Source organism: Urocitellus parryii, chromosome 7 (genome assembly GCF_045843805.1).
Source record: "Urocitellus parryii isolate mUroPar1 chromosome 7, mUroPar1.hap1, whole genome shotgun sequence".
Lineage (NCBI taxonomy): Eukaryota > Metazoa > Chordata > Mammalia > Rodentia > Sciuridae > Urocitellus > Urocitellus parryii.
The window spans coordinates 159,964,068-159,986,885 of record NC_135537.1 but is presented as its reverse complement, the minus strand read 5'-3'; the positions used below and the strand labels follow the sequence as shown (position 1 = coordinate 159,986,885).

Sequence of the window (22,818 nt, the reverse complement as noted above, 5' to 3'; positions counted from 1 at the left end):
TTTTCTATTTCTATAAGGAATGACATTGGGATTTTAATTGGAATCACATTGAATCTGTATAGAGCTTTGGGCGGTATGGCCACTTTGACAATATTAATTTTGCTTGTCCAAGAGCATGGGAGATCTTTCCATCTTCTAAAGTCTTCTTCAATTTCTTTCTTTAGTATTCTTTAGTTTTCATTGTAAAGGTCTTTCACCTCTTTTGTTAAATTTATACCCAAGATTTTTTGTTTGTTTGTTTGTTTGTTTTTTGAGGCTATTGTGAATGGGGTAGTTTTCCTAATTTCTCTTTCAGAGGATTCATCACTGATATATAGAAATGCATTTGATTTATGGGTGTTGATTTTATATCCTGCTACTTTGCTGAATTCATTTATTAATTCTAGAAATTTTCTGGTGGAATTTTTTGGATCCTCTAAGTATACAATCATGTCATTGGCAAATGATGATAGTTTGAGTTCTTCTTTTCCTATTTGTATCCCTTCAATCTCTTTCATCTATCTAATTGCTCTGGCTAGAGTTCCAAGGACTATGTTGAATAAAAGTGGTGAAAGAGGGCATCCCTGTCTTGTTTCAGTTTTTAGAGGGAATGCTTCCAATTTTTCTCCACTTAGAATAATGTTGCCCTTGGGCTTAGCATAGATAGCTTTTACAATGTTGAGGTATGTTCCTACTATCCCTAGTTTTTCTATTGTTTTGAACATGAAAGGGTGTTGTATTTTGTCAAATGCTTTCTCTGCATCAATTGATGTAATCATATGATTCTATTGTTGTGATGATGAATTATATTTATTGATTTCTGTATGTTGAATCAATCTTGCATCCCCACTTGATCATGGTGCACTATTTTTTAAATATGTTTTTGTATACAATTTGACAGAATTTTAGCACCTATATTCATCAGGGATATTGGTCTGAAATTTTCTTTCCTTGATGTGTCTCTGCCTGGTTTTGGTATCAGGATGATACCAGCCTCATAGAATGAGTTTGAAAGGGTTCCCTCCTTTTCTATTTTATGGAATAATTTGAGGAATATTGGTATTAATTCATCTTTGTAGGTCTAGTAGAACTTGGCTGTGAATCTGTCTGGTCCTGGGTTTTTCTTGGTTGATAGGCTTTTTAAAATATTTTTTTAGTTGTAAGTAGACACAATGCTTTTATTTTTATGTGGTGTTGAGGATTGAACTCAGCGCCTCACCCAAGCTAGATGAGCACTCTACCACTGAGCCACAACCACAACCCTGGTTGGTAGGCTTTTGATGGCATCTTTTATTTCCTTGCTTGAGATTCATCTATTTAAATTGTGTAGGTTCTCTTGACTCAGCTTGGGTTGATCATATGCCTCTAGAAATTTGTCGGTGTGGTGACTAAGATTTACTGTAGTGGAAATTCAGTTGTATAATTTTCCTCCAGCACTGATTAGCTGTCCAGGTATAAGAACAGAGAAGTTGGACAGTTGAATTCATACAAGGTTGGGACATTCCCAGGTTTTTGAGATAAAAGGAAAAGAGAGTAAGAGAAGATTGGAGGGACAGGTCATAGAAATCAGGCTGACCAGGAAAGAAACCAATGGCTACTTACTAAATACTTTTAAGAATGAATTAAAGGGCTGGGGTTGTGGCTCAGCAGTAGCGCACTTGCCTACTAGTAGCATGTGTGAGGCACTGGGTTCGATTCTCAGTACCGCATACAAATAAACAAAAATAAAGGTCCATCAACAAATAAAAATATATATATATATTAAAAAATGAATTAAAATGTTCAGAAGCTGCAGATATCATTATTTCTCAGAAAATAATGATATTCTTCTCTCTCAGAAAGAAAACTTCTGAGTAGAACTGCCCTTGGTTCCTCAAGTCCCAAACCTCTCCTACTCCTGTGTTTTCTCTTTCAATGTATGACATCCACCCAAGTGAAGCTTAGGAATCATCCCTTTACCTCTTTCTCTGTTACTATGTATACCCATCAGTCACCAAGACCTATTTCCTTAATATCCTTTTAATCTATCTCCTCCCTATCTATGCAGACACTGAAATTCCTTCAAGCCTTCATGGAGATCAGGGTGACCATGTCCTAACTGGCCCACTTGCCATCATCCTGCCCCCTCTGACCAGTCTCTTCAGTGTGGATGGAAAAGATAATGCAGTGACCATGAAGAACAAAGGCTTTGCAGACAGGCCTTGGATGTAATCCAAGCTCCAACTTCTAGTATAAGACTTTTGCTGCAGACATGTTTTCCTCATCTTTCAATCAGAAATAGTAAGCACACCTGCTTTGTATGGTTCTTGGGAGAATGAACAAAGAAGTGAATAGTAAGCCTGGTACCTGGTAAGCCCCTAATAAATGTCAGTTTTTTATGTCCTTAGCACCAACATTATTTTGATGACCTAAAGGGCAAACCCTGTCTTAATCATCTGCTTAAAATCCTTCAGTGACTCACCCAGCTCCCACTCACATGTTGCTGCTCCCTCTGCCGGCACACCTTTCCTTTCATGCCTCCTTCTTCACCTAAACTGTTGACGGTACCTTGAGGCTCAGCCCAGTCTCCTGGTTTAGCTGCTTCCACAGCACACCTGTGAACACCTATATTAGTGCATTAAAATCTCACCTTTCTATGTCACTGAGCCATCAAGGAGAAGTAGCATAAAGCTTGTGCTCAATAAATTCTTGTTAGATCAGAAACAGCACAGGGTATCATTGCTCAGAATGAGTAGAGAGCAGTGTTTCTCAGGGAAGGGAGAAGACAATACTGGGGAGGCAGGCAGAGGGCAAGGCACTGAAGCAGTAGTGTGGAGTGTGGATTTATTCCAATATTATGGATGTGGGGTGCCTTTATTCTCTAAGTAACACAAAGGCAAGGGGGAAAAGAGGAAGGGGAGAAAAGAGAAGAAATATTAAAAATAAGAGTGCTTTGTTAAATTAAAACCTTCATCCAAACAAAGAGTTTCTCTCTCTCTCTCTCTTTCTCTCTCTCTCTTTCTCTGTATGTGTGTGTGTGTGTGTGTGTGTGTGTGTGTGAAAGCTTCAAAGACTAACCACAAGATGACCAGCAAAAATATACTTCAAAAGACACGACCGAATACACATCACAGTGGCAAGAATCCAATACATAAATACAATCAATTTGTTTCCTCATTAAAAGCTTTCATGAAGAAAATGATTTAATACAAATGCTAAAACTACTGACACAGATTAATTGAAAAATAACAACAGAATCCTAATTAAAGACAGTATTATTTGACTCATTCACATTGCACCAAAATCTGAATAAATAAATAAAAACAGAATCTAGAATACAGGCCTCTATTAAAACCACCCAGAATTATAATGAATTACTGAAATTTTTATAAAACCCCTATTCTTATGTATACACTTTCTTCCAGTTAAGAACTGAAATGTACACAAAAGCTCAGAAATCACTTGAAAATTATTTCACAATTTTTTCTAAGCTCATATGAACCTACTTATTTTAAACTATTGCTTTTGCCTTAATCTCATTTTGATCCTTATTGGGCAGGATTCTTAAGTATCATTCTTTTCCATTGAGTCCTCTGTACAGAACCTATAGCAGTTATAGTTAAACCTTTGCATAAAGTATCAATTATCTAAATCATAAAGAATGGAATGAACTTTGATCTTAAGGCTAATGACAATGTGGCCCATTCTGAGGCTCTATCAATACAGGTCAGAGGTCCCATCAGTTCAACCACAATCAGCTGGCCAACCCCAGGACTTCCGGTTCTGCCCCACTCTGAGGGATTCTTCACTATCAGAAATGTCTTGAGATTTTGCCAGGCCACAGTGAAGCACGGCAATCAGTATATGAGAATATCCCCATCTGCTCATCCTGGAAGCAAATTGAGATACTGTCAGCTACTGGCAAGTCCTAAGCCAGGCCTGCTCATAAAATTTTTCCTATCAATTATCCCCAATCATGTTGGGAAACCCTCCTTACCATCGTAATCGCCATCCTCTGTTCACACCTTCCAATAAAATCCTTCTTATTTTCTTCCCTTTCACTGTTAAAATTCAGTTGAAAAACATAATAGCCTCTTACCCTCCTACCCTCCCCCTCCAAAAAAACCTGGAGTCTCCTGATAAAGATGCTTACATATTTGCCTGGTCTTTAGAATTCCTTGGAACCCTGTGGAAACATGAATTTTTGAGGACTACCCCAGACCTAGTGAATCAGCATCTCTAGGGGCTTAGAATCTGTATTTCTAAATAAGATCTCCTGATAATTCATGTAATGGGGCCAGTTTGGGGAGGGGGAACCACTACAAAGGAAAGAGATAATTTATCAATGGTTGTCTGCTAAGGACATTTTTAAAAGGCAGTCCCCAGTTCAAGAATAGACTGTATTCCAAAAGTTCATTTCCAAGTATTTGGGCCTTGGCATTCATTTTCCTAATGAAACAAAGGAATGGATGGTGGCAAGTTTTACAGTTTACCAGATTTAAAAAATCTAGTAAATATTGTTAACAGATATGAATGGTAGAATATAGTTTTTAATGTAAAAGTTAATCATATTTCAAAAGTTGAAGCACAAAGCCAGCTGTTTAGAATGGTTTTTCCTATGGACATAAGGTTCTGGAAAGTGGCTAGACCACCAAATTGTATATATTATGTATGTGCAGTGCTTCACATGCCAGTCATTCCACAATAAAACTGAAAAATAGGCCAGGCGTGATGGAACACACCTGTAATCCCAGTGGCTCTGGAGGCTGAGGCAGGAGGATCTTGAGTTCAAAGCCAGCCTCAGCAATTTAGCAAGTCCCTAAGCAATTTAGTGAGACCCTGTCTCCAAATAAAATATAAAAAGGGCTGGGGATGTGGCTCAGTGGTTAAGCACCCCTAGGTTCAATTCCCAGTATCCTTCCTAGAGAGTGGCAGAGGAGATTTGTCTTATTTCTCTGGGCAAAAGGAACATAGACAATCTTTGATGTTTTCCTCTTCCTTTACAACAATCTCTCACCTCCCAGTAGATTCAATTTTAGTACGAAAGATCCAAATGTTATACACAGCTTCCTACTAAAGCACCCTTTTTCAGTTTAACTATCCCTGTCTCATGTTTTACTTACCCTCCTCTCCAAACCCAGTCAAAACTCTCCTTTCCAGGATTTAGTTTCATCCTATCTCTTCAGCCATCTTTCCCATTACTCTCTTTTGCTTGAAAACAGAATCACCCTTTGCTTCTTCCTCTGCATCTTTTGCACATGGTATTTTTGTGTTTGATTTATCTCACCAAAAATCCATTTCTTTCAACTTTGGCCAACCCATCATGCCGACTCATCCATGAAGACTTCCCACAGCCCACCAACCAGAAGTGCATTCCTTCTCTGGGCTTTCCCGGATTTATCTCTATGTACCTCTTCTAAAGATTTTGCTACATGTATCTTTTACTTCAGGTATATTGTGCATGCTTTTTATCTTTCCCACCCAGTTGTCAGATTCTTGAGAATATTTGTTGAATATCCATTATGTGATACATATTGTATTAGGCACTTTCATGTGCAAAATGACAACCCTACAAAGTAGTGTACTGTATAATCCTTTGGTTTATCATCCCTAAAAATAAGTTGCAGAAGGACTGGGATTTGTGTCACTACAAAAAAATGCTTTACACATAGTATATGCTCAATAAACATTTGTTTACCCCACAAATGAATGAACAAATTGACATTCTTCACTAATTATGAAGAAATTGAGCCTCAATACGAGTATTTACCCCAAAATCACACTGCCTGGATTCAAATCCCAATTCCAGAATCTAATTTCTACATAGGCTTGAGCAAACTGCTTGCCTCTCTGAACCTCAGTTTTCTTGTCTGCTAAAAGGAGATTAAAACAGTGTTTACTTTGCACACATTTTGAGAGGGTTAAATGAGAGAATTTGTATAAAATCCTTGACACAGGACCTGGCACATGATAGGTATAGGATTAATTTAAGTTGTGACTGTTAGCTTTTTTTTTTTTTTGTACGGGAGATTGAACTCAGGGGTATTTGACCACTGAGCCACATCCCCAGCTCTACTTTGTATTTTTTTTACTTAGAGACAGGGTCTCACTGAGTTGCTAAGCACCCGGATGAGGCTGAGGCTGGCTTTGAACTTGAGATCCTTCTGACTCAGCCTCCGGAACCTCTGAAATTACAGATGTGCACCACTGCACCCAGCTCATGACTGTTAATCTTAAATTGCAGAATTAACAGTCTCTGAAGTGTGAGGGAAAGGATAATTTTTTACTCTCATAACCCTCAGAGTACTTAGCACTGAGCATTTGCCTATCACAGCCATTTAACAAACTTACTGGCCATTGAATTTCCTTAGTACAGTCACCTAAACCAAGAGTTAGAAGAAAATCATTGAATAGGACCAATGCACATAAATGGATCACTGAAAGTTTCTTCACCCTCCAAGTAAATTTGTATTTTTAAAAAATTATATTTTAAAACCCACATGAATCTCTAAATTGTGGAACTCCAGGCATGTAACAAATCGAAACAAAACATTTCAGACTCTATAGGAAAGGGATCTGTGAGCAGGGGGCTCCATGCAGACTCTGGCCACTCATTAGCCCAAGAACTCCTTGGAAAACAAGGATATGTCTTACGTGACACAGTCTTGATCACCTGGCATCATGTCCAACATAAACAACTTACTGATATATATATTTGTTAAGTAAATTAACTGCTTTAGTCTGTAATCCTCACCCTGCTTTCAGTTGATTCCATTTCTCTTTATGACCCACATAAAAATCAATCATGGTGACTGATGTTTTGAGAAAGAGGAAGTGAATGGTTTACTCAAGCACCGTGACTTTGGAAAAGGAATCCAACAAAAACGAATGCTTTACTAAGTAGTCGAACAGAGTGTAGATAATCCTTTTGTAATGAAAGATTCATCCTGTGTCAGTCAGTGCAGCTCAAAGGGATAACACCTAAGAGATGGAAGTTGTTCTCAGTCAGTGATACCTCATCTAATGAAGACCTTGAGAATGAACTTCCTTGATTTAAAAAGAAAAATCCAAAACATATTTTAGAAAAATCATCATAAAGCACTCAAAGGACTGTTGCATTTCATATGGCTCAAAAATCATTTCCCTTTTGCATGTGTCTGTTTAAGCACAGCATAAAACACCCCCAAATACAGATGTTTGTTTTCACAGAAGTCACCCCAGACCAAGCTGCACAATTAAAGCCTAATCTCCTATTTCCACGTCTCTTTCCCCCTCAGTACCAACTCCTTTCCCACCTTGAAATCAAATATTCTGGCTCTTAAATCCCTGCCCCTTTCTAAAACAGGCAAGACTTTGGTATTGGTAACTTGTGATTAGATATATATTCACCATAGACAGAAAATACAAATAAACAAAAAGAAGAAATTAAAACTCACTCAAATTCCACTTGCCAGAGATCATTATCACTAATGTTTTGGTGTATATTTTTTTCAGGTATTTTTCTCTGTGAGATTTTATATACTTTTCAACCTTCTTATAGTACGTCTTATCATTTTATGTCAGTAAATCTCTTATAGCATGAATGATTAAATGACCATTGGATATAAATTCTCTCTTTCAACAAAATGGAGGAGCAGAAGAAACTGGAACAGGGATAGGCGGGAGGCAAAGACTAGAAAAGAGCGTTCTGCAAAACTCAGGTCACACTTTATGAAAGCCGATGATTAGACAGTGACAGAGGGGACACAAGAAGACAGATTTAGCATCATACTATAGTGAGGCAGACACTTCCATGTTTACAGCAGCATAATTCACAACAGCCAAGTTCTGGATCCAGCCCAGGTGCCTGTCAACAGATGAATGAATAAAGAAAATGTGGTATATAAACACACTAGAGTTTTACTCAGCCATAAAGAAGAATGAAATTATGCTTTTTTTTTGCTGGTAAATGGATGGAACTAAAGAACATCATGCTAAGTGAAATAGGCAGGCTCAGAAAGTCAAGGGTGAATTTTTCTCTCACATGTGGAAGCTAGGGCAAAGTAGGGAAAAAAGAGTATGGGGGGAGGAGTTCCACAAAATTAGAGGGGAGATCAGTGGAAGGGAATTGAAGGATATGGAGGAGGGAATGAGAAAAGGAAGAAAATTGGGAATGAAATGACAAAATTATGCTTTGTATACGCAGAAATATACCATAGTGAATCCCACCTTTATGTACATATGAAAAGTACCAACTTAAAAAACAACAATAAAAAAATAAATAGAAGAAAGACCAGTAGAGAAGAGAAGGAGAAGCAAAAGAAAAAGCACTGGGGACTGAAATGGAGCAAATTATATCCCATGCATGTATGATTATGTCAAAATGAGCCCCACTATTATGTAACATTATAACACACTAATAAAAAAACATTAAAAGAAAAAGAAGACGGATTTGGGATAAAGAATCAGGAGGCCTTATTGATGACTGGGGAAAAGAAGAGAGAAGTCAAGAATGACTCCCAGATGCTACCTTGGCAACCTTGGCCTAGAGAAAGCAGAGGAAGACTAGAATGAAAGAGCAGAAGAAGCAGAATATCAGATAACAAGGTCAGACCTAGACCCCCGAGCATTCAAGATTCTTCTGACTACAAGTAACAGAAAACCTGACTGACAGGGTTTAGATGAGTAGAGGTTTATTTTTCCCACAAAACAAAAGGTCTGGAGGCAGGTGATTCCAGAGTTGGTGCAGGCCAGAACGGCGGCATGAAGTCTCTTCCCATCTTTCAGCTCTAACACTTCGGTGCAGATGAATGTCTTCAGGTAATTAGTACATTTCAAAGTAGTGCTATGTCCCAAACATCAGTGTCAGGTGAACGACTTTCAGAAATCTTACATTTCTGTAGCCCGAACTGTATTTTATATAAATCTTAGACCAACCACTAGCAAAGCAGAATGGCTTGCAGATGATGATTCATCCCTGGGTTAGTAGCATTCTGCTGTCAAGGAAGAATGGAAGATGGCTGTTGAGGAGGCATCCAGCAGGGTCTCTCCCTGTGTTGGGCAGTCAGAAGTATCACATGGGACACTGGGGAGGAGCTATCCAACGTGCCTTCTGGTGCCTTGGACGCAGAACTGCAGCTGTAGAACTGGGAGTCATCCATGCACAGGGGAAACTGTAGCTATAGACATGCAGGTAACTGCCTAGAAGAATGTAGCAATGAAAGACACAAGATGAGGAACAGCAGGAGGAGGGCAGGGTAACAAAATGAGCTCAAGTAAGAGGAGAGAGAAAGAGAGAGAGAGAGAGAGAGAGAGAGAGAGAGAGAGAGAGAGACTGACTATACACAAGGAAGAAATGAAACCAGGAGAGACTGTCATCATGGGAGTCCATAGCAGGCGAGTTTTTTAAATTTCTAAGAAAAATGAAGTGATAAATTATGTCAAGTGCTACAGAAAGACCAAATCAGACAAACATGAAGTATCAACTCTATGTGGCAATCCAAAAGGGACTGGTACTTTGGTAAGAGTAACATGATGCAGCAGAAGCTAGATTAAAGGGGACTAAAGAATGAACAAGGACTGACCAGAGAATAGGAAACCAGAAATGGCGAGTCTGAGTTTCTATTTCATGATGTTTCCCTGTACAGGAAGGGATACAAGTCAGCAGTCAGAGAGGGAATTGCTCTGTAGGACATCTATTTTTTTCTAATCTTAGGAAAGATTTGAGCATTTTTATGTGATGATTAGAGAGATGTAATGGAGAAAGAAATGCTAAACTGAAGAAAGAGGAAGTCTCTGGGGAACAGCAGCAGAAGTGGAGCAAAAATAACAACTGTGAATTGACAACTTTAGTCCTTAAGCAATGTGAGGAGAGACTGAATTTAAAAGATGATGAGGGACAGAGTATTTCAAAGTTATGGAGACAAACTTCAAACGGGTAAAGACTTTGCACAGAATCAAAGAGCAAAAAATCTAGAAGTGGCAGCGAGGAGCTTGAAGATTGCCAACAGCACTTCCGGAAAATGAGCAAATTCTCTTTAAGATGGTTGCAAGCTAAACAATGTCTGGTAGGAAAGTCATGTTTTAGCTAGGCACAGACGGAGGAAGAGCCTGAGGATCCACTTGGGGTTCAATTTGTAACAAGACATTGACTCGACGGAAAATAGGCAAAGGGTAGAAGAGAATCATCAGGAAAAGAGAGAGAGAGAGAAAGGGAGAAGGAAAAGAAAGAAAGAGAGATTGTAAAGACAAGGCTGTACAATGCTGAATAGGGAGGAGGATGGCCAAAGATGAAGGGCTGGTGATGTGTAAAAAAGATGGCTGGAATGATTGACATCTATGCTCCCAGGGAACTCAGACACACGGTGAGCAGCAGTCTTGTAATCTTTTATCACAATTCCAATTAGAATGTCAGAGAAATGTTACTTTCTTTCTTTTTCTCATTTGTTCGTTTTAGATATACATGACAGTTGAGTATATTTTGAGGTTATTATAGGAGATATTTGAAGAGATGGATACCATCTTTTCAACATGGCTCTGTATTCTCTCAATTCAGTAAAAAGAAAGCATCCTTAATTCTGGGAAATATTATGTAGGAATATAAATTTTCAAATAACAAGGGTCTCTTGTTATTGTAAGGTCTAGTAAGGGACCTAAAAGCGTATTTATAGCACATTTTTACCATTCATTCTCCACACATCATTGAACTCCTGCCACATGCCAGCACCATGCTAGAATTTTATAAGAAAAAATTAAATGTAAGACCATGCATTGCCTTTAAGAAGCTTATCTCCAGAAATATGCATTCTGAGTTCTGATAAACAAATTTAAAATGAACTTTGTGCATGTATGTATGTGTTGGGGTGTGCACTGGGGTTATGGCTCAGTGGCAAAGCACTTGCCTAGCACATGTGAGGTACCAGGTTCGATCCTCAGCACCACATAGCAAATAAAATAAAGGCATTCTGTCCATTTACAACTACAAAAAAAAATTTTTTAATGAACCTTGTGTGTCTGCATCAGCTGGCAGTGTTATCTGCTGTGTTAGAGCAATGCTTCTCAGATGTTAATGTACATACAAATAACCTTGGTTTTATTAAAATGCAGATTCTGATTCCATAGGTCTGCTTCAATGGTTACCTGGGAGTCTGCGTTACCAACAATTTCCAGGTGATGCTGTTTATCGTGGCTGGTCTATGTTGAGAGATTCCTTGCTCTGTCTTTTCTATTTATACTGCACAGTAAAGACCTGGGAATCTTTCATTCCTTTCTTGCTAACCCTTCTATCTATTGATCCTTTTTTAATTTAAAAAAAAAAAAAGCAAAGCAAGGAGTAGGGAGACAGTGGAGGGAAGTTAGAAAAACTCTTAAGAGGCTTATTCTTCTAAGCAACTATTAGCTACACACACTGCCTTCATGAACATGTCAAACATGGATCTCATATGATTTAATACTTTTGGGGAACCTCTAGTATTTCAAACAGGGCACCTAAGTATTCAGTAAAAGAATAAGAGACTGGGAACAGCAATTAATTCTAGTTATGCCATATGGCAGTATGGAACACTGGCCGGGGCCTGAAAACTCAATTTCACAAGAGTCTTACTTATTCTGAATTTTAATCATTTTAGAATCAGCAAACATATGCCTACCAACCTGCTTCATTTACACAAAATTCTGAAGCATAATCACACTGCACACTCAAAAATGATTGGTTTTTCCCAAATGGACTTAAAATTTCTCTCCTACAGGATTCCTGAAATAAAGTAGCTGCTGACAGCTCCAGTTTAATCTCCTTGTTAAATAAAATCTTCAAACAGTTCTTTTAATGAAGAACATCATTTGCTTCCTCGCCATTTGCATTGTCAGCTCACAGTACTGAAGGGGCATAGTTTTCTCTGGTCCTGGATTCCTCAGGCCCGTGGGCTGGTTCGGGTGCTGACACCCCTGCCCCTGTGAATTCCCTCCCTTCCACCATGCCTGTCAATGAGGAGCCACCCATGCTACCACATACTCTCCATTCCGGCTTCAGAAAGGAGACATTATCATTTTTCAACATGTACTCCATCCCCTGTCCTCTTAGGAGCTAAGATACTTTCATCTCCTGTACATCTAATAATTTCAAGATAAGGACAGAAAAATCAGTTCTTGTTCTGTGAACTTTTGTGTCCAGTGCTTGAGAGACTGTCCTAATATCCCCCGAACATGTTTTAGTGATAACATTTACTGCAGTCGGGCCAAAATGATTTTCTGCCACTTTCAATTCTAGTTCAATAAAAGAATAAGAGCTTTGTTTCTAACCTCTGTCATTTTTAATACCATAAAATGATTTAAAAAATGTAAAATTGAGTTCCATTTCCTACTGGACTACCAATCTCCTATTAGCTTTCCTTTTATCAAATTTATGAGAAAAGTCAGAAATTGCCTTTCTTTAAAAAAAAATCAAAATTTCAGGATCTCCTGGGCAGAATGTTTGAATTGAATTTCAGTCTTCAATAATTGCTGGTCTAGAAGTTTTAAAGAAGTATAAAAGTTTGCTACCTCCCATTAGTTATGTCAGAAGTAACAAACTGGAAGATTATCCTTTAGTTTAGTATCATCCCTGAATAATAAAGTTATTTCTAGATAACTATCATTCTAAAAACCACGTGTGTGTATGTGTGTGTGTGTGTGTTTATTACATTTCCAAATTGAGGAAGTATATGGTTTTCTGAAACCACAGTGAATGAAGTCCATAGTTTCTAAATTGCTAAATAAAACCAATCATATATTTCTAGCAAAACTTTATGAAAAATTTCAACTATGTATAAAATTGGAAGAACCTCCATATCTATATACAATGTAGATTCTATGATTCATATAGTATTACATTTGCTTTGTCATGCATCTATCCATCCATCTATCCATTCACTCATACATCATATTTTTTGATGCCTTCCAAAACAAACTATAAGCATTAGTGCACTTCATCCCCAAACACTCTGGCATTCATATTCATATAATTAACTAGACTTCAATAATTATTTACAGTTTTTTTTTTCAGTTTTGGGGGTAACACAGGGATACTTGCCTCTGAGATACATTCCCAGTCCTCCAGTCCTTTCTATTTTTTATTTTGAGGCAGGATCTTGCTAAGTTGCCAAGGCTGACCTTGAACTTGTGATTCTCCTGCCTCAGCCTCCCAAGTCATTGGGATTACAGTCATGCATCACTGTGCCTGGTTACAGTTCTGTTAAGCCATTAATCTTTTGAAATATGCCACTTCATTATTTTTAATGGCCTGGCTAAGTAAACTAAGTAACCAATTAGGAATTCTAAATTCTAATCTTTTATTAATTCTGTTACTTTCAGTAATAGTTTAAAAATCAGTTTTCTCTCTCTCTCTCTCTCTCTCTCTCTCTCTCTCACACACACACACACACACAAGTATACAAAATAAATGTACAAAAATCAACAGCTTTCCTATATACCAATAATGAATTTTCTGAAAAAGAAATCAGGAAAACAGTCCCACCCAAAATAGCCTTAAAAAAAAAAAAAACTAGGACTATATCTAACCAAGGAAGTAAAAAAAACCAAAAACCTCTACAATGAAAATTATAGGACATAGAAGAAAGAAATTGAAGAAGACAGAAGAAAATGGAAAGACCACCCATGTTCATGGATAGGCAGAATTGATATTGTTAAAATGGCCATATTACCAAAAATGATCTACAGATTCAATATAATCCCCATCAAAATACCAATGACATTCTTCCCAGAATTAGAAAAAAATAGTCTCAAAATTCATTTGGAATAATAAAAGACCTGGAACAGCCATTAATTAATCATCCATTAATAAAGAGGAGAGAGAGGGGAAGCAATGCTGGAGGCGTCACAATACCCAACTTCAAATCCTACTACAGAGCTATAGTCACAAAAACTATTCTTTTGTGCATGGTACTGATAAAAAAAAAAAACAGTCACAGAGACCAATGAAAAAGAATAGAAGACAAGTCCACACAGATAACTGTCATTTGATCCTTGACAAAGGTGCCAAAAACATATGTTGGGGGGAAAAAACAGCTTTTTAAACAAATGATGCTGGGCAAAAAATGGTTATTTATATGTAGAAGAAGGAGGAGACTAGATCTCTATTTCTTACTTTGCACAAAAGTCAACTCAAAGTGGATTAAAGACCTAGGAATTAGACCAAAAATGTTGCAACTTCTAGAAGAAAATGTAATGTCAACACTCCAACAAATAGGTGCAGGCAATGACTTCCTCAATAGGACTCCTGAAGCTCAGGAAATATACCAAGAACTAATAATTGGGATGGCATCAAATTAAGGAGTTTCTGCATATGAAGGAAACAATTATGAGTGTGAAGAGAGAACCTATAGAATGGGAGAAAATCTTTGCTAGGCAGTTTTCTGACAGAATACATAAAAAACTCAAAAACCTTACTGCCAAAAAATAAATAACCCCATCAATAAATGAATAAATGAACTGAAAAGATACTTCTCAAAAGAAGAAAATAAATGGCCAAAAAATATATAAAAAAGATTCAACGCTTCTAGCAATTAGGGAAATGCAATCAAAACTACACTGAGATTTCACCTTATTCCAGTTAAAGTGGGAGCCATCAAGAATACAACCAATGATAAATGCTAGACAGTATGGGAGGAAAGTAACACTTTTACACTGTCATGGGGGCAGTAATTTAGTATAACCACTACAGAAAACAGTATAGAGATTCCTCAAAAGACTATGAATGGAAACACATACGACCCAGTTACACAACTCCTTGGTATTTATCCTAAAGAATTAAAGTCATCAACCTATAGTGATCCATGCATACCCATGTTTATAACAGCACAATTCACAATAGCCAAATTATGAAACCAGCCTAGGGTCCATTAATGGGTGAATGGACAATGAAAATGTGGCATATATACACCAAAAGAGTTTTATTAAGTCATAAGAAGAATAAAATTGTGTAATTTTCAGGAAAATGGACAGAACTTGAGAGTATGATGTTAAGTGAACTAAGCCAAGTCCAGAAAGTTAAAGGCTGTAATGTTTTCTCTCATACCTGAAAACTAGAGCAGAAAAAGGAACAAAAAAATGTATGGAGAGGAATCTCATGAAAACAAAAGGAAGATCAGTATAGTAGAGGAAAGGGATCTGGGGATGGAGGAGGAGAGAGGAAAGGGGAAATACTGGGGAACAATACTGATCAAATTATATTGTTATGTGCATGTATAAATACCACTATTACATATAAGTATAATGCACCAATAAAAAATGGAAAAAAATAACATTAATTGTTTTGGGGGGGAAAAAGCACTTGGTAGACATAGTAGAAGGTTTCAATTTGGAAACCATAAAATGTACCATGTGGTTATGGCAGAATTCACAAATGAGAATCATCCATTAATAAAGTTTAGAGAAATAGCTAATTGGAGATTATAAAGTTTTATGTAAATTAAAATGAGAACCTCCACAAGGCTCACAAACTCAAGAAGGTACTAGAGGTTGAGCATTTATAATACATCTAAAATTAGCCACATGTATCTACAACAAAACCATTCAAAGCTGGACTATTTAAGACTGAGTCACTTCCATTCTGCAGCAACAAAGCACTAGCATCATACTGGAGTTTTGTTGTTGTTGTTGTTGTTGTTGTTTTTACTTTGAAACAATAGGGTATTACTGGTTTGTAAATTCCCCATTAATTGTCTAAGTACAGTAAGAACTGCCACAGGGATAGCAGCTCTTTCCTTTATGTGATATTTGTTCCCCTACATTGATTTTTTTTCTTCAGAAGTTTGGCCCTGGAAGGGGCATCCTTTGAGGACTGAAGAATCAAAGCTACTGCAAAGCACTGCTGAGAGTCTTGAAAGAAATATGAAAGAAATGGCATCAGACCTGGGGCCATAGGCTTAGATCTTTCCAAACAGGTCAGCAGTTGGTCTGCAAAATATTCCCATTGCCAAGGCGGCGGTGACATCTTATGTAAATCAAAAACTAAAACCACAAGATAGCTCATTTCCGTTTTAAATGCAGGGGGATAAATATGGATATCTAGCATTGGAGAAGTTCCTGAGGGATTGATTCTCGCCCCTACCCCCACCCCAGTCTTTTCTGAGCCCTTCGCTGAGCGTGATAAGCAGTACCACATTTCATTATCAACCCTGCTAGCACTGCACTTCAGGGAGACTCAATGAGGCTACACAGTAGGAGAGCAGATCTGGCATCCAAAGAAGAAATGATTCACATGGTGTGATGATAAAAGCCCACATTAGACTAAACTCATTTTCGACAAAATCACAAAATAAAATAAAAATCTAAGGAAATGAAATTTCCTGCATCATTTTCCAAATTAAAAAAAAATCATAGTGACACCATAAAAGAAATCAGATGGAGGTTTTAAAGTTTGGGTGGTAAAGTTTACTGTATATGTATATATATGTATGTGTGTGTGTGTGTGTGTGTGTGTGTATACAAAAAATTTATTTTTCCTGTAATAATGTTTGCATTTTTGTAACTTTTTAAAAAAATTCCTAACAACATCTTGGAGAAGCAATCTAAAAAGAAAACATAAGATCATCATTTAGGGAATCTTCAGGACATTCAGTCAGGGTCACAGAAATAACATCAGAACAAAAAGCCTGGCTCCTGACAGCTGACCCCTTGATCCTGCACTTCCCTCCCCTCTGTTCCAGTTTCACTGTAATACAGAGAGTAGACTCGGGATGAGTCTCTGCCAGAACAAGGGGAAACATGCAAATCAGAGAAAACCACAAAGAGGAAGGCCCACGCCACAGGCTCCTGGAAATCCACAAACAGATAAATACAGACACAGAGACATTTTTTCCCACTGGTCTTCTATAAGCAGGAAAAACAAAACAAAACAAAACAAAAACACAATACAACTCTGGGACAAAAGACTAGCTCCAGATCAAATAAGGCTTAAATCAAGGGCAAAGCAAATGGCAGTAAATGAAGTCAGGAATTTCATGCAAATGATCTTTTCAAGCAATGTATGGATTAAGAGTTTCCATCTACAAACACAAAAGCTTCATGTATTGAAAATTAACACTGAGGATTTCTTTGAGACCAAAGCAAATCCATATTGAGTAGATAATAGGAGTGTGCCCACATGGTGAAAACGATCAAAATACTATAAGGAATAAAGCACATTTCAGTGAGCTAACTATATGGCTAAAGGGTAGTGCTCAGCTTATTAAAGATATTCTAGTGGGTTAGCTCACAAAATGAGGTTGAGCATTTATAATACATCTAATAGTAGCCACATGTATCTACAAGAAAACCACTCAAAGCTGGTCTATTTAAGACTGAGTCACTTCAATTTTGCAGCAACAAAGGATGCAAGACAGTTACCTGCATGCCTCTTGTATCACATTTCAAAATTCCTTTTTTCTCTTGATGGAACATGTTATTCTATTTAAGGAGCTCAGTACTGGGAAGAATTATATATAACCTTATTTTACAAGTGATCTCAAAAACTCCCTTAAAATGTATTTTTCTGAACTTCAATCTAAAATCTCAAAGATATAAAATTAAAATATCATAAATATGGTTTTATTATTAGGCATTTATTCTGAGCCACCAAGGACTATGCTTTTTAATACATAGAAAAATTATTATCTGAGAATTTTTTTCTTGCTTTTTCAATAAAAAGTTTTGAAAGGAATAAATTCTTTCATCCAAACTTTTTTAAAAATCCACCTGTTACATAGCATGAAAAATATGAAATATTATTACATGTCAGAGTTACTTACACAAAATATTTATTTTATAGGATGCCAGAGGGAGAAGTTTCTACCTACTAATACCACCACATAGCCCAATGTAAAAAAAAATGGAACAATTTAATCTTGGTACCAAACCCAAAATACCCCCACAAGTGAAAAAAAAATCATCATCATCATAAAATGAAAGGGAGAATTGCACATTTTGAGGCTGCTTTGAAAGGACAGAAACTTAGAAAAACACATAATCAGATAATCTTTCTTCTCAGATCCTAAAGTGAAGCCAAAAAACCAGCAACAGGTAATATTGTATAAGTCTCACCTGTAGAATATTTTAGACTATAAGAGCAATGAAATGTAACCCTCATTCCTAAAGAAGTAGAGTCCAAAAACCTTTAACACAATTGTGAAATCTCTACATACACTCACTGAATAACAGAAAACTAGTACAGAGATTTGGCATTTAACTCACAGACTCATACATTTGAGGCAAGCACTCTACCACTGAGTTATGTCCCCAGTCCTTCTTTAATTTTTTTTTAAGGGTAAGAGGGAGGAATAAAGTGAAAAAAGAAAAAAAAATGCATATTAACCTTCAAGAAGTACTACAATTATTGCTATGACTTTTAAGTCTTCCAGAGCTATTTAAACTTAGATGAATCATCATGCAAGTATCTCCTACTCTTTTTTTTTTCTGCATTGGCACTGAAACTCCAGGATAAATAACAAAATTAAAGAACAGAAAGAGATGTTATGAGCGAATCTTTAAACTTATGAGTAACACAAATGTACCAATAGCACATTAGCACATAAAATATTCGTTCTCTTAATGAGCATGCTTCATTTGAATATGTTTTGTTCTGGGAGTTTTTAAGCTCAATAACCAGCAGTTATGAAAAGTAAAATTCTATGTAATTAACAATATGAGATTTATGGTATGCTACTTTAAAACTCTTCCTCCCAAGTTTTACCAGACTAAATGTGAAGATATCAGAGTTTATACATCCATTATTAAGGTTAAATCTAATTTTAAAAACTAACTCCATGTTAAGCAGAAAAGAAAACCAAAATCCCCAAAGTCAGCATTCTTTTCATGAGATTTGAACTAGCATATCGTGTTTCATGCAGAGCAACAGCCAAGTCACCTACGACGAAACACGTTCAAGATATTCTTTCTGCCTGTACTTTAAATATCCTGGGGTTTGTGCCATAATCCCTGCTACACAAAGTTATTTCTTTATTTTCTTTTTTTCCATTTCAGTATCCTATAAATCTACTTGTCTCTTTTTGGAACTCCTTAGCATTATTAAGTTTCACAGAAGGAAACAATACACAAGTTTGTTTCCATTGGCTTAGGCCTTGACTTCCAACAGGGAGTATAAATGACTCCTTGTGCCAAAAAGGGCCATCAAGAGAGAATTTATCCCTACCTCCATAATAAAAATATTCTATATTCTTCATCCCTTCCCCCATTCTCAATGCATTATTGCTGTCAGGCAGCCTCCACAGGATCAAACATTCAAGAAACACTCTACTGTTTCTCCAAGCAAGTGAGAACGTCGTCAGGTTTCTGGGTATAGCTTATGCCTGCTCTGTGCCAGGTGTCTCACATCTGGAGCTGATCCTGCAGTGACCACCATCATAAAGCAGGAGGAGTCTTTGTCTGCTTTCATCCCAAGCATTTTCTAAAGAGCTCAATGAAAATCTGGACTCGGAATGTGAAAGTTGTTAGTTTTTTTTTGTTTGTTTGTTTTTGTTTTTTAAATATTTTTTAGTTGTAAATGGATCTTTTATTTTATTTACTTATTTATATGTGGTGCTGAGGTTGAACCCAGGGCCTCACACATGCCAGGAAAATGCTCTACCACTGAGCCACAACTCCATCCCTGTTAGTTTTTTTTGTTTTGTTTTGTTTAGGGAGAAGGTTTAAGTGAGAAAACAATTTGAAGACTAGCAACGAAAATCACAGCTCAGGACACCAAACACCACAACGGGGTTTCACTTCCTTGGAATCACAGAAATTGCCATTCATTTTTGTTTTGTCTTATATTGAAAACATTATCCTTCCTTGGAAATACTTTCAAATTAGGGGTGGGGGAGGGAGGATGTAGCTCTAGACACAGATTCCATATTATTTTATTTTTTGTCATTAAGCCTAGGAAGAAAGAATGGGTAAGCTACTTGTACTGAAAAAACAAATGAGAATTTGGAGAACACCTGTGACTTTTGACACAATCATTATTTCCTCCTGTCAGTCACCCTGGACAACAGAAAGGTGGCAAATGGCATATTATAATAGCAGCGATGACATCAGACACTTCAATTTACAGCAGGTCCACAACCATGGCAAACACCACTGAATTCTGAGCCAGCCATAAAAAATAGGGCCAAGCCCCCAAATTTACTAAGAATCAGAGGCAGTGCTATTTTTACTTCTCTTCACCATTTTCCACTCCCCAGCAATACAGTGTTGAAGAAAGAATTAAAGGACTAAAGTAAGAAAACAAAGTTGTAAATATATGCAGTATTTATATTTATCTAGTAGCTTTCTAAGATTATTGTGCTAGGAATTTTCTACCAACCTTCCAAATAAACACTGGAGTAACAAATTATAGTGTTCGATAGCTTCTTACCCTCAAAATTTACCAACCCCCTAACATACTGTTGTTTTAATATGATTAAAAATGAAACTTTTTAAATGACTTTGAAATTTTTTTCCATGTTACTCACCATTTATCATAGATAATTAGTTCTCAAATTTGATGGCTTCCAAATTTCTCTCACACCCAGCTTTTGGGGAGATATATATAATTGCCACATAAAATAATATGACCAATATTTTGCAAGATTTCAATATTTTTCAAAACAACTGGAATTGATACATGAAAGTACATCATGTTAACCAGCCATAAATAAAGAAGAGGATTTGGTTAAGCAAGGGTTACACTAATGATGATAATAACGAAGGGGTAGAGGTAAGGCTATTTCAAATAGCTTGCCAAAGGAAAGCCACCTCTTTCCATTTTCTGGCACAGTTTAATTTCTGGCTCCTCATTTCCTCAGTGATCTGATAATTATGAAATTCTAAATAAAGTGTCATCTTTCTTGCAACAAATCAATGAACAGAAAGCTCTCATCAACAATGCAGATGTTTCCTAAAGCTCCTGCTGATTATTTCCTGAGTGTCTACCCCACAAACCACGCCGGACACTGTTTAAGCATAAGGAAGCTTCTCTACTCCATGAGAAATAAGGTTTCTATGTGTCTGTGCATATGCACATGTGCGTATGCATTTCAAAAGAGGATAAGAAGTAATATACAGAGCTGGGATCATAGCTCCGTGGTAGAGCACTTGCCTAGCGTGCATAAGGCCCTGTGTTCAACCACCAGTGCTGCACACACACATCAAGGAGTAATATGCAACCCACAGTAATGAATGATAACAAATTTGCCTCTTATTACACAGTTAAGGTTTGAATTTAGACTTTTCCCAATATGGGAAAGAAGAATTCCTCCTCATTGTTCATTTGTCCTTATAGCTGAAGCAAAATTGTTTTTACATCCCTTATCCTTAAATATACTTAGGTGGATATGGGGAGGGGGGTTCTAGTAGTATAAATCCCCCTTCATGTAATACAATTTAAAATAATTCTTTTACTCCTCATACTGTACTTACAGTAATCCTATATAATACAAACACAAATTTGTGAAAATAAAAAATTCTGTGGGTTACTAACTAAGCCTCCATGTGGGTTACTAACTAAGCCTAAACTGTCTACTAGTGAAGTAACATTGTACAAAAGTTTGTTTTCAATGCCCTTTCAGTCTACCAAGAAATTATAGACATTTCCCACTTTTGCAAAAAACTCCCATCTTCTGCATTCTGTTTGTTTCAATTATTCAGGGCAACCCAGGCTGATAATTACACAGTCCCCAGTTGCTGAGTAAAAGTGATGCTTAATTAGCCAGCAGGAAAGATCGATTAAGATCCAGCAGGGCATCTCGTGAGGTTCTCTCACATTCCTGGAGGGAATAGACTCTGGCTGTGCCCTTCCAAAGGATAAAATTCCCTGCTTCTAAGGAGTTGCAATGAGGTTTTAAAAGTAGAAACTAAGAACGGGTGGCCGCGCAAATTAAATCCCAGCCATAACCCTGCAGATGCTCTCAAAGAGTTCCCAGTTTGAACATTCTGAATCATACCACCTCGGGTTGGAAAAAGCCAAAGTAACACTCATCCCCAACTCTTGTTCAGTGGCCACAGGTCAAGCAAAAGGTGGTTGGAAAATATTTTGTAAAAGAAAATTTTTATTTCCCCTCTAGCAAGTGCATACACCTTTAGGTGCTCACATTCTAAGGTGCACAAATTAGATCAAGATCTCTTATTTTAAAAACTTAATAAGTATGATATTTCAACCCAGTCTGGAACGGAAACATTCCAACATGGTCAAAGAATCAACTGAACAAATCTGCCTTAAGTTTTCATTAGAGAAGAAGATGTCAAAGTAAAATCGGTAACAAAAATACACTGAAAATTATCCCACATTGCCTAACACCTTCCCTTTAGTAATTTGGACCAGCATAAATGCTTAGCTTTCCCTGTCTTTCTTTCCTGTAAAGCATAGAGTGTACAATAAAAGCCAACATAAAATCCCAAAGCTAAAAGCAGAGTAATCATCTTAAATACATAATTATTAAAATATTTTTATTTGGTAAAGTACCATATGCTTGTCTGTCTCAAATTCAATTTAAGTAAATATTAAGCCTCTGCCAGATAAAGGACTATCACCAGTGTATTTCACTTTGTTAATTTACACACTGTTAGAGTTTATTAGTAATAAATTGTTTCAAAGCTTTCAAGGAAGCATAATGGAACTGATTTTTACAAACCTAGCTTTGATTTGCTGAAAGCCCCGTAGAATATGGTCTCTGCACTCCCTTGCACCAGCACTGAGGTTCTCATTTCTCAAGCCTTCTGCTAGGAAATCTTCAGCATCTAAAAGAAAAGGAAAGGCAGTCAACAGAAAAAAAAGAGGCAATAAGGAGGAAATCAAAAGAAATGAATTTTTTCACTTTAAAAATTTCATAGTTGCAGAACAATGTGAATGTACTTAATACCACAGAACTACAC

At 36.9% G+C, this 22,818-nt stretch overlaps 1 protein-coding gene across 1 annotated transcript in view; it reads right to left on the bottom strand.

The window, feature by feature from the left end:
- The window catches only part of Skap1 (src kinase associated phosphoprotein 1), a 281,957-nt gene that overhangs the window by 226,688 nt on the left and 32,451 nt on the right, over positions 1-22,818 (bottom strand). Inside the window, exon 2 of the mRNA XM_077801083.1 lies at positions 22,578-22,683. Within this exon, the coding sequence (XP_077657209.1) occupies positions 22,578-22,683 (106 nt within the window). The remainder of the gene's footprint in view (positions 1-22,577; positions 22,684-22,818) is intronic.